The following is a 12,830-nucleotide window of genomic DNA, read 5'->3' as shown; positions in this document are numbered from 1 at the left end:
CAATCCACTTTCCAGGCCCACTGGGTGGGATCCCAATGGAGCCACTTCAGCACCTGGGCAAACAGCCATTTCAACCTCTATTCCATGTTCAGTTGGCTTTCAAGGGATACAGACATGCACACAGGGAATTTAAAGAGGATCTGACTAATCTTTTGTTAACATTAATTTTGAATTTAATTTTTTTTTTTGAGACTGAGTTTCTTTATGCAGTCCTGGCCATCCTAGAACTCACTATGTAGACCATGCTGAACTTGAACTCACAGAGATAGATCCTCCTGCCTCCGTCTTCCAAGTGCTGCTATTGTGGGTGTGCACCACCATGCCCGGTCTTTAAATTAAATCTTGAAAGAATTATATTTTTCTCATTGTAGCTTAAAAAAATTTTTTTATTCATATTTCAAAACATATTCTCCCAAGGGATTGTATTCCTTTCATTCTGGAGCCAAATCGACTCTAAGGGCATAAAGGAAAGGGAGGTGGGATCTATGCTCCATTCAGAAGCGCAGCTTCGGATGGGAGAATACAGGATGTTCAAAGATGACGTCATAGGTGTATTTTCCTGACCTTACACTGTAGGCCCTGTGCCCCGGTCACTACAGTTTTCAAGCTACTCCACTGGGGCCCCAGGCAGGATTCCTTTGTTGCCTCTGAGCATACCTCAGAGTCTTGCTTGCTTTCTCTGGAGAGGAAAATGGCCCCCCTCCATTAACACCGAGCCCACGTTCTAGCCATTAGCCAAACAACAAAGGATTTCTCAAATATGGACCCAAAGAGACATGTGCACTTTGAAGGCCGCACTGAAACTTAAATAGCTAAAGCTTGTTAAGAAAGCCAACAGTTGATGCCAAACGCTGCTGAGTCCCTAAGTGAATAATAGCAAGACAAAAGCCAGAAAGAGGAACAGAACTATGCATTGAAGGGGAGGGGCCAACAGGGAGGTGCCGATTTACATGGAAGGACTGACATCATTGTTTCCCAGTCGACTCAGCGTGCAGGAAACAGGTGGCTAAGAAGTGGTGGAAGGGGCTATGTAGGGTCACAGGGGCTTGTGGTGCTCCCAATGGTGCCACTGGGAACCCACGCGGGAACCTTTACTTTGAAAAACCAGGAGTGGGAACTCTGTCGTCAGAGTTTTACAGTTATTTCAGACCCCACCGAGGTTAAAAATGGAAGTCTCCATTGCCCACTGCCAGCAAAGCTATGGCTATTTGGGACAGGAGCAGACAAGGCCACCGAGAGAAACTCAGTGTCCATCAGATGTGGTTGGTGTCTGGCTTCTTCCAAGTCCTGGTTAGGTGGCACTACAGTGACTGTCTGAGTCCGTCCTCACTTGTCAAATAGAGATAGATAAGGTTGAGGTTGACTGTTTTTATGGCCTATAGCTACAGACACCAGAAACCCGCTTAGCCATGTGTGTTGGCGAACGCTTTTCATTCTAGCACTTGGGCAGCAGAGGCCAGAGTGGTTTAGACTCAGGCCAGCCAGGGTTAGTAAGACCACGTCTCGAAAAAAATTTTTTTAAATTATTTTTTAAAATGGGGGTAGGGGGAAGGGTTGCCACACAAACCCGGCAACCTGAATTGCATCAGCAGATTCCGTGGTGGAAGGAGAGAACCAACTTCCACAATTGTCCTCCGATCACTTCATGCACATACACAATAACGAGTTTAAAAAAGAGAGAAAGGAAATCAGGGTGGGCAGGATCTTCCTTTCTCTGAGCATGTGTGTGCATGTTTGTGTTTGTGCAGGTGCATCGGTGCGTGCGTGCGTGTGTGTGTGTGTGTGTGTGTGTGTGTGTGCGTGCGTGTGCGTGCGTGCCTGTGTGTGTGTGTGTGTGTGTGTGTGTGTATGTGTGTGTGTGTACCATGTGGAAGCCAGAGGAGAACCTCAGGAGTTAGTCTTCAGGTGCATTGTCCATCTTGTTCTTGAGGCAGGGTCTATCACTTGCCTGGAACTCACCAAGTAGTCTAGGCTGCCTGGCCAACAAGCCACAGGGATCCACACCTGGCTTTGTTTTTGTTTTTGTTTTTAATATGGGTTCTGAGGCTCAAACTCAGGTCCTCATGCTTCCACAGCAAGCACTTTACTGGCAGATCTGTCTTTCCAGGACTCTTTTCTTTATTTCTGCTATCCTGTTCCTTCTTTCATTCCTCCCTTCATTTTCCTTTTTAGTTGTTTGTCCTCCTCCTCCTCTTCCTCCTCCTCTCCCTCTTCCTCCTCTTCCTCCTCCTCCTCTCCCTCCTCCTCCTCTTCCTCCTCCTCCTTTTCCTCCTCCTCCTCTTCTTCCTCCTCCTCTTCCTCCTGCTCCTCTTCTTCCTCCTCCTCTTCTTCCTCTTCCTCCTCTTCCTCCTCCTCCTCCTCCTCTTCTTCCTCTTCCTCCTCTTCCTCCTCCTCTTCCTCCTCCTCCTCTTCCTTCTTTCTTTTGATAGAGTCTTGCTATGTAGCCCTGGCTGGCTCCCTAGTTGCCTTCAAACTCGCAATAGAGTCCAAACTGGCCTCAAAACTACAATATTTCCTACCTCGGCATCCCGAGCACTAGAATTATAGGTGGGTGCCGCCAGGACCTGCACAGTTAACATATATTTTTTTTTTTTGAAAACCTTATCTTTCTGTAAAACGTCTTGTTTTTCTGTGTCCAGGCAAGAAACAGGTACAGGCCCAGGCAGCCAGACCAGTGGCCATTCTTATCCTTGCAGCTGCTATGTGCTGGCCTAATGGTGGAATTGCTCTTCTGCCCTGGAGACAGGCTCCTGTCTTCCCATCCCTTAACTGCCTTTCCAGAGTTGAAATTTCCTCCAGGCTACAGAGGCTGTGACCAACCACAAGTATCACAAGTATCAGGCGAAGCCGCATAGTTTCCTGCCCCTAGACTCCAGCCACCCTTCTCCTCATTCCTCTGCTGTCCCTCACAGTCAGATGATCTCTGTTTTGTTGACTTTCCCAGCTGCATAACCTCTGTCCAGTGGCTGTCCGTCAGCTGCTACGTGTGTTAGCATCCCTTGCTTATACATCCTTTATAGCCCTCACCTCACTCTTTGTACTTTTTAGAAAGCTGTCTTCTTGTCTTTTGATCACCTCTAGGCCAAGACCAATATGAGAACACACATTTCTAAACCCAGTAGTGCGGTGGTTCTCAACCTTCCTAATGCCGAGGCCTTTTCATGCAGTTGCTCGTGTTGTGGTGACCTCCCCCGACCGTAAAATAGTCGTTGTTGCTCTTTCATAACTGTAAGTTGACTAGTTATGAATCATACTGTAAATATCTGTGTTTTCCAATGGTCTTAGGCGACCCCTGTTGAGAACACTGCACTAGGGTCAAGTGTACTACCATTCCATTCAATCTTGGTTGCTTTAATTTGAAGTCCCACCAAGGTAGTTTCGGATTGAAAACCTAGGGATGAGGTTGGAGGTGTAGGTCAGTGCTACAGTGTTGGCCTGGCATGTGCAAGGCCATGGGTTGCACACTCAGTACTGACTCCCTGCCTACACACACACACACACACACACACAAACACACACAAAATTGTTTTTAAAAAGCAGAACAAAACAAGAAGTAAAATCATAAAGCTCCAGGGAAAGAGATATTCACATGAGTTTCCCAAGCACGGTTGACTTATTTATCTGCCAGCTTTTTCCAGCTGTGGTCTAACATCTGTAACAGTATGAGCTGGTATACATTACTTTTCAGGGGCATGAGTAACATTCAACCCTCTCCCCACCAAGGGCACTCTGGGCCAGCATCAAGCTGTGGGTGTGGTACCAGAGCATGATGTACCAGCCAAGCCTGAACTGGAACAAAAAGTGCCAGAGACTTGATCTCAGAAACCCAGTTGGTTCACACCAAGGAGTGAGATGGCAAAAGGCAGTTTCTGCCGAGTTCCATGCACAGCCGGGGTTGTTTTCTATCTGGGACTAGCTGCAAACCCTCATGGGACCATGAAAGAGTCTTGGATCCCTGATAACACAGCTTTGAGCAGAGTCTTCATCATCAGATACCCTAAAAGGGCTCCAACACCCACTTCCTAGACAGGAAGATAGATCCTCGATAGATACCACGCAACACTCTTGTGCCCACCACAGGCTCACAGAGGCAGGCACAGCCTACTACATCTGTGTGAGCTACCTCAGATGAGCTTGCCGCCTGCCTACCCTCACAGGCAAGAACAGCACCGAACAGTGGGCAGAATGGAGAAGTAACTCGGGGCCTCAGACTCTAAGGTTGTGGGTATTTCCAGAAGGAAAAGGCTTGTGGCTGCATTGGTCAAGAAAGGGCCTATGAGGACCCGAAAGCTGGTGGGTTTGGATAGGTGTGAGTGTGAGTGTGTGTGTGTGTGTGTGTGTGTGTGTGTGTGTGTGTGTTTTTATGCTTCTGTGCGTATGTGTCTGTGTGTGTGTTTTTTTCAAACGCATGCACAAGATGTTCACAAAGCAGCTTGCAGAGGATAAAGTACTTCTCAGTCCCCAGTTGTTATGACTATTTCTGGTTTGGGTTAGGAGAAAGCAAAACAGAAGATAAAATATTTTTTTGGGGGAGGGGTTGTGAGGAATAAAATGGGTTAAGTGCAAAAGTATGAATTATTCTCTTCTGGGAGATACGATTCCAATCTAAGACTGTGGCCTTGGGTATCTTATAGAGCTGAATTTAAATCCTGCATGTCCCGTCTGGATAATCTTGGTGAATAATTTAACCTCTCAGAACTCAATTCTCCTCTATAAAATGGGTGGGTGTGAAAACGTCCAATCTTAAAGAGGTTGAAAACATTCCTTTGTGTGAACAAAGTGATTGGCACAAAATAAAAAAATAAACAATATTGTAGACATTTCTGCTAATGATAAAGATAGCAATATGGTCTTATTTGGAACCCAGCCTTCACACTCTGTCCCTTCTCTCTTTCCAAGAAACCTTCCTTTAATCCCCCCCCGCCCCCCGAAAACTGTAGCCAGTCTTCTTTTTCCAGTGGAGGAGAACTCTTTATTTGAACCTTTATCTAAGGTTGCATCCAGGAAGAGTAGTTCTACAGGGGAGACTGGCCAGACTCCTAGAGTTCCAGCAGGCTGTGGCCCCGCCTTACATAGTACTTGAGGCCAGCCTTTGGAGAGAGAGGCGCCAAGATCAGTTCAACTCAAGCATGGCCTTTGTGTTGGAGCCTTGGGAGAAATACTTAAGAGGACTGGTCGGCACATGCACTCATAAGATTAATTTGAAGAGTGGGGGTGGGGGGGGAGGGAGGGATGCTGCATTTGATTTAAATGTGTGGCGAACAATATGTGGGAAAAGAACTCATTCCACGTCCCTGGCTCTAAGACTGCCCTGTAGGAACCACAAGAAGGAAGTGGGATCCTGAGACCCTTGGGCCAGAGTGGATAGGCAGCTCCAGCGTGGGCAGTCTGCTCTGGAGGGAATGAGCAATAGGAAGCCCTGACCAGGTGGTTTTATCACTACTGTCTTCCAGAAACATTAGCTCCAATATCCAGTGGCAGAGTGGGTGGTGGTTAAAGGTTCCCATGCCCAGCCTGAGTCTTGGAACTTTCAATCCCACCCACTTCTTCCACCCACTGCTCAGAGCCACACACAGCATCGAATCCCAGGAAGGCTTTTTTGTAGGGAGGCTATATCCCCTGGGAACAAACTGTCCCTGCAAGTACTTGAAAATTGTCTTGGTCAACCAGATCCTGGAATTCTCAGTGTTTTCCTCCCTAACAAGAAAGCTTTCAGGGCTAGCCCACAGATGCTGTACAGCACTGATTGGCCTCAAACCCACAACCCAGAGGATAGACAATCGCATCCAACACTATAGTCTGGGTGGTGCTGGAGATCTTGTTTCTCTTTGGGTATGACGTGCTCTTTCTCTGTCTGTTTCCTTCTGCTCCTGTCTAGGAGTGACCCACGAGCACTCGCCTGTCCAGCAGATAGGTCTCTGGCTCCAGGTAGGTAGGGGAGGAGGGAGTAGGTTTCCTTAGAGGCAATGGCACTGGGACTTCCTGAAGTTGGGAGGCATCTGGGAGGCTGCCAGGGGTTGACAGGGGGGAAGTGAGGGTAAGGCTCTTCCTGTGGTCAAGGAGCTCTCGGTAGAGAGCTGAAGAGCCTGCAGAAGGGAGCCATGTGGTAGGTGGAAGTAGCTGTTTCCATTCTCTGGGTGGGTTGTTTGTTATACCCAGAAACAAAGTAGTCCCTGCTGGCCTCAGGGTTGGCTAGGCAGTTTGCTCTGGGCCTGATTCCTTTCCCCCACTCGCCTCTTCCAGTTTCACTCTGGCGGTCCGAGGTGGGGATGCCTCTCTACCCTCAAGGCCCCAGGTTGCTCTTCTGTCTTCACAATCTCCCCCAACTGGGACCAGGCTTCTCTTTCAGTTTTCTGAGGCCTAGAAGTAAGTGGCTGTCTCTGGTCTTTCAAAAGCTTGCTGTAGAGCCCAGGCTGGCCTCCAGCTTGAGATCTAACCTAACCCGGCCCTCAGATCTACTGAAGTACTTTTCTTTCAGGTTGACATTTGTCTTTTTCACGCCTGTGCACTGATGGTCTTCTCAGCAACTCTGGGAGGGCACCGCACCAACTGGACTCTCTCCCAGTGTGGCAAGCAATCCCGCTCCCATTCCCTCTGGGTGGTTGATGAATGCCCTCACTGATGAAAGAGCCTCATTCAGTCTTGGTGGTTGTGGTAGGGTAAATCCAGGCTATTTGGGCAGTAACAGGTTACCAAGTGTGTGTCCTCAGATAGGTGCTTTACCCATATTAACCCATGTGCTCTCACATCTGTCCTATCTATTATCTCTGTTTCACAAGAGGGGAAACTGAGGCCCAGAGGCAGGAAGCAAGCCTCTTGAGGGCCAGTCATTTGGGAATAAGCAAAGTTGAGATTCTAGGCAGGAGAGTTCCAGCAGTCTTAGTGGGAGCCCCCAACCAAGTCCCCTGACTCGGGTTAGGGAATGCTTCTAGAACTTTCCATAGCCGAGACCCACTTGGTGAGGAATTTGCTGGGGGAAGGTGTGCAAATGATGTGCCAGACCAAGATTAAGCTGCAGAGGATACTGCCCCATCCCCCATTCCACACTAAATTGTAAACAGAAAAGTATTAGCCTTCTTTGTTGTGACCTTGCTCTGTTTATGTCTGTACAGTATCTTGCTATTTAACGGGAGACCAAGGTTTTCACATTTTCTCCTACAACTGCCTCTTCAAAGTCAACTGGTGTCTGAAGGTTGATTGGTTCACATCCCTGAGACTACGCATTCCTGATATCCAGAGCCCATCTTTCTTTCCCACTGCATCCAAAACACGGCTGGAATAGAGTTTTGTTTATTGGATTAATAAATAGAGGAAACAAATAAACCAAGTGAGGGAACTATTTAGCTTCAGAAATGAAATGAAAAGAAGCGACGACTGATGTTCCCACTGCTCAGCCTCATCCTTCGGAACACCAGCAAGCTTCCAGCAAGCTTAGTATTGGATTTGCGTCTGTCAGTAATTTGTTGTGAACCTTCTCTCACCTCTCAAACTAAATCTACGTTATTCCTATACATCTTTGTTTTATATTACTATACATGTTTTCACACCTTTTATGGAACATTCAGAGGGGACTCTACTTATGCAGGGAACATGGCCTACAAACCATGCACTGCGTACAGGCTCTTCACCCTGTCCACATACCAAAACCATCTAGGAGAGAGTCTGATTTTGTTGGTCTGAGATGGGCCCTTGCATTGCCTTTTTCCCTTTTTTCTTTGAGAGATGAAGAGAGGATCTGGCCATGTAGTCCAGGCTAGTCTCAAACTCTTAATCCTCCTGCCTCAACCTCCCAAGCCCTGGGACTATAGGTGTGTGCTATCATGTGCAGTGGCATCAACCTTTTAAAAGACTTTCCAGGTGGTTAAAATCTGTCACCATCATTGGAGTGACATTAAGGCACTAGTTGAGATCAGTCTTGCTTTTCACCAAGGAGTAGGTAAAACGAGCAATGATGGATGATCAGAAAGACAAGGAAGTCAGCCCAGCCCAGGCCGGGCGGTGGTGGCACACGCCTTTAATCCCAGCACTCAGGAGGCAGAGCCAGGGGAATCTCTGTGAGTTTGAGGCCAGCCTGGTCTACAGAGTGAGATCCAGGACAGGCACCAAAACTACACAGAGAAACTCTGTCTCGAAAAACAAAACAAAAACAAACAAACAGTAACAAAAAGTGTGGCCAGCCCAGAAGATGAAACAGTTTCCACCCTAGCACCTCTTACTTGTTCCCTGGCTCCTGGTCCCACCACCCCCAAGCTCTGCTAGAAGACGCAGAATACTTGGTTTACAAAGGAGAGTTAGGAAATGACCATGAACACATTCCAGGTCTCTGGGTTTCACTCACACCCTAATGCTATCGGTAACAACAATCTGGTGTTGTTTTTAATCACAAACTGCAAGCAAAGACCTCCACATTTAGTGATCGAAAAGAAGGAAGAGAGAAGCAGACTCCTTCCATCAGCGGTAGGGAAGTGATCCCAGATAGGAAGAGAGAATTAGCGGGTTCCCAGGGGAAGAGCTTCAGACAGGGGCAGCAGTCATTCTGCTGGTGAGTAAGTGGCAGGTTCCTAGCAGCCACCTTATGGTCTGCTGTGCTTCTCTTATCAGGTGACAGTAAAGTGGCCAAAGGCTGGGGGTGTAGCTCAGGGTTAGAACACTTGGCTACCGTTGGGGAATCCCCCGGTTTGATCCACGACACTAGGGGTTGAAGGGGGGAAGTGGGGAGTTGTCACACCAGGCTTCTGTGCTGCGAGGGATGGTCACAGCAGAGTGTGAACCTGTCATCTCTGTGCATCTATGTGGCCACCTGCAGGAACTGCACGTTCAATGTGTATGTGTGTATATGTGTGTGTTTCTAAGAAAAGGTAGCTCAGCTTTCGTCAGCTTCCCACAGATTAAGCATGATAGCCGGCCATGAGTAATACTCACTTCAGGCTGAAAAAGAAAATGTCACTTTTCCACCCTGCCCTCTCCGATGTGTCCAATCGGAGGTAGCAAGGCTAGGCTTGGTGAATTAGGGAAGTAGCTAACAGCCATCCTGTGTGCTCAGCCTCTCTCTGTTTCCCTGGAGCGCTCACTCAGAGCTGCAGCTTCCCCATATGCAGAGGGCCCATGCTCAGCCAGCGCTCACCAGCTTTGTCCTCCACCCCAGCTATCTCTGTTCTTCCTCTGTATTCTTGTACTCACAAGTGAAACCCATCGCCCTTCCATTTCTACCTAGGTCCAGTGCCCTGCCCTTTAACCCCAAAGTTCAGTGACCATGACACGACTCTTGAAAGGTCCTTCCTAGCTTCCTGGTTCCTGGCGACCACTCTGATTTACCACCTCCAACACCCTGAGAAGCTCTTCCAAGGTCATGAGCAAAGGGATAGTGCCTTGCTCGGCCTTTTTTCACCTGGGTCAGAATCTGGGCCTTGTCTATTAACTAATATATGTCTCTATATCACTTTAGAAAAAAAACCATTTATCTATTCTATCATAACACACACACACACATGCACACACACACACACACAACAATGAATTTGGCTGTGTTGGGGCAGAAATTCTATTTAGTCTCATTTCTATAAACTGCTTATTATTCATGGCTAATTTCCACATCGTACAACGACATTGTGGGGACCAAGAATGCCAGCCGCCTTTCATTTCAAAACCAAACTCTGTTCAGGTATGTCCAGTCTGAAAAGGTTGCTCATCTGTGGCAGGGCTGTTTGCTTTCAATCCGGGGGCAGGGATCATTAAAAGAGAACGTTGACTTGCACACAGGAGCCAGAAAGAGGTCTGGAGCCTCTCCACCCTCGGTGATGGATGAGCCCTGTGTGTCTACCCCTCTTGGAGCTTCCCCTCTCCTTCGCGGAATGGAAAGCACGGGAGTACCAGCACTCCGTTTTTTTTCTACTGAACATCAGTTCCCTTCCTCCTTTCCTATATGAAGCACACAGAAGTCCAAAATACAAAAACAAGTTGGAAAGAGGAGCTGCCTAAGGGTGCCTCTGAAGTTCTCTCCCAGAGCCTGAGGGTTTTCAGGTTCTTCCTTAACCTGTGACTATATACGAATGGGGCGTGGCTAGCAGGCCCCTTGTACAGCTCTCACTCTGTGTGTGTGTGTGTGTGTGTGTGTGTGTGTGTGTGTGTGTGTGTGTGAACAACACCCACATGCAGGAGGTGGCATCCCAGGAGCATTGCCCAGTGTACCTACAGGTTAACATGAGGACCCCTGCAAAAACAAATGGAGACAAACATTTCATTCTTAATTTCAAGCCACAGTGGCTAAGATGTGTACTTGGGCTTCTGTCAAGTTCAAAAAAAGCTCAGTCGGTGTGATTTTGTTTCAAAACCTCTCCGGAGTGTTGTTGAGAATTCAGTGAATTGACTTCAGTCATGCCTCAATTTCAGAGGCGGTTTGGAAACCAGTGGTTCCTCCAAGCTCTAAAGTACTAAAGCCATTTGTCCTAATGACACAGCAGACTCTGGACTCCCGAATACCACAGGAATATCACACCACTGCAAATTACTAGGGGTGCTGAGTCTTCAAAAAGGGGAAGCAAAACAAAAGCTCTGCACTGTTTCTGGGATGCCTGCTTGATACTGACAAGCCAGTTGTTTGGGGGAAAGAGTTTTCCTGGAGGCAGAATCCCTCTGCCCAGTTACACGGCCCTAACTTGTCTTTTATTGTTCCTATCTCTGTATAAACACATGGCCCATGTAGTGGGCCCTTTTCTCTTTCTCTGAAGCTCGAAGCTCCCAGAGAAGCTTTTTTTTTTTTTTAAAATGTCATGGTTAAGTGCAGAACCAGTTGACTTTATAAAAGCAGTCATTTAATGTTCAATTGTCCCGACTTTCCTCTATTACACACTTTCACCCTCCGATGGTGTTATTGGACGGAGCATAAATGGTTTTCCTTCTGCCTCACCCAACCAATGTTTAAATTGTCTCTGCTGGCTCCTCTTTTTCTTTTTCCAAGCTAACTTTGATTTTTTTTTTCTTTACAGTTTAAACTATTTTAAAGCTCTCTGACCTTTTTACAACAAACTTCTCGCATGACACACCAAAGGCTAAAACTGAGAGCCAAAGAGGAGGTAAAGGGTCTGGTTGGGGGGGGGGGACGACAGAGTTGGAGGAGGTACTATAGATTTGGCATCAACTCAGAAATACAGAAAAGGTTTGTGCAACCACTCCCCCAGCCAGGATTCCCCACCCCCCCACCCCCACCCCACTGCCTCCTACCACGTTAATAAAAAAGGATGTGGGCGAGCAAACCTCTGACGGTAAAGGAGGGACATTTAAGCTGGTGACAGTAGCACATCCAGAAAAACCTACTGATGACGGCTCCACGCGTCAGTCACCCCCACCCCCTCCCCAATCTTTCCCTTCCAACATCCAGAGTTTAAGATCAGAGCCTCCCGGAGTTTAACCTCAGGGATGGCCATGGCCGGTCACCACCACAGCTACACCACCACTCATCAACCGCTCCTATGACACGTCGGAAGGACAGACATAGCTCCTGGACGTCGGGGTGGCAGGGTTGTGCTTAAGCACAGTGTCCCTTTTTTTTTTTTTTTTTTTTTTCTAAGTACAGTGAGCGCACGAGCCTGGAACACATTAACTTGTGAACTGCATCCAACACACCCCAAGAGAACCCATCGCTCTTAAACAACAACAACAAAAGTGTGTGTGTGTGTGTGTGTGTGTGTGTGTGTGTGTGTAGGGGGGAAGGGGGTACATTACCATCCTGTCCCGAGCTTTCCAGATACTCCGTCAGGTCACATCCAAACGCGCTGGCGGCTCCCTTTCGTTTCAGCTTCTGCTTGGCACCCTTGTTCTTCATGAGTTAGTCCCACAGAGGCTGCCCCTCCGTCTCCCGCTCTCTGCTCCGCACCGCTGACGAGGGTTTCGGGGTCGGGTCACCGGGGCAGAGCGGCGCCGCGGGTCGGCATGGGCGCGCAGATCCGGCCGTGCACCGCCCCGGGCGGGTGTCACCTCCCTACTCGGGCTCCCGCGGCGGCGGCGTTTCCCCGCGCTTCTCCGCTGAGCCTTGCGAGGAGCAGGGGCCGGGGCGCGGCGGCGAGGGGACCGCCCCGGGGCTGTGAGTGTGCTCCGCCCTTAGGCCCGCACTCCTGCTCAGCCTTCAGACCGCTGCGGGACCGGGAACAGCCAGCATCCCGTCCCGTCGCCCGCCCTCGCGCCGTCTCTTTTTTTTTTTTCCTGTCTTACAAATCCCAGGATCGTCCAGCTCAGGAAGCGCTGGAAGGAAGTCAGCTCGGGAGGGGGGCGGAGGTTGGAAATTTTTGGCAGCTCTGAGTGTGTGTGTGTGTGTGTGTGTGTGTGTGTGCAGTCGAAGGAAGTAAGTGGGTGGGTTGAGCGGAGCGGGGCTAGGGGGAGAGATCGTGCTCGACCGAGGCGGGTCTGCGAGTCCAGCGATCGCCCAGGGCCGCCCCGGAGGAAATCGGCCTCGCGAGGACCCGCGGCCGCCCGCCCGCTTCCTGCCGCCAGCCGGGCTCTGTGCAGAGCGCAGGAGGCGGTGCCGGGCTCTGCAGGGAGGGCGCGGGATGGGTGCTCACCAAGTTATCCTCCTTGACATCCCAATCCTGACACTTTCTATTTCAGTGCTTGCCTTTCTCTCCTTCAAACCCTTAGTGACATTAACAAAGACTGGGATTGCAGAAACCTGACCAACGGAGCCTTTCCGTTGGCCACTCCCATCTCTCCTAGCCAGGGTCTGAGGTCCCTGAAGCCCAGACGGCTCCTCTCCCACGCTGAGGTTAGGATACCCTCGGGCGAGAGAGGTGCAGCTTTGTAACCACGGCCCAGGAAGTTATATTTCTAGCTACAAATTC

The 12,830-nt window shown here is 49.1% G+C and overlaps 1 protein-coding gene across 1 annotated transcript in view; it reads right to left on the bottom strand.

The window, feature by feature from the left end:
• The window catches only part of Arhgap31 (Rho GTPase activating protein 31), a 111,476-nt gene extending 99,475 nt beyond the window's left edge, over positions 1-12,001 (bottom strand). The window contains exon 1 of the mRNA XM_059277391.1: positions 11,722-12,001. Coding sequence (XP_059133374.1) covers positions 11,722-11,821 — 100 coding nt within the window. The 5' untranslated portion in view covers positions 11,822-12,001. The remainder of the gene's footprint in view (positions 1-11,721) is intronic.
• Positions 12,002-12,830: the final 829 nt, after the last annotated feature.

The sequence above is a fragment of the Peromyscus eremicus genome, chromosome 12 (assembly GCF_949786415.1).
Source record: "Peromyscus eremicus chromosome 12, PerEre_H2_v1, whole genome shotgun sequence".
NCBI classification, from domain to species: Eukaryota; Metazoa; Chordata; class Mammalia; order Rodentia; family Cricetidae; genus Peromyscus; species Peromyscus eremicus.
The sequence above is the reverse complement of the archived record's forward strand: the minus strand, read 5'-3'. Positions and strand labels throughout refer to the sequence as shown.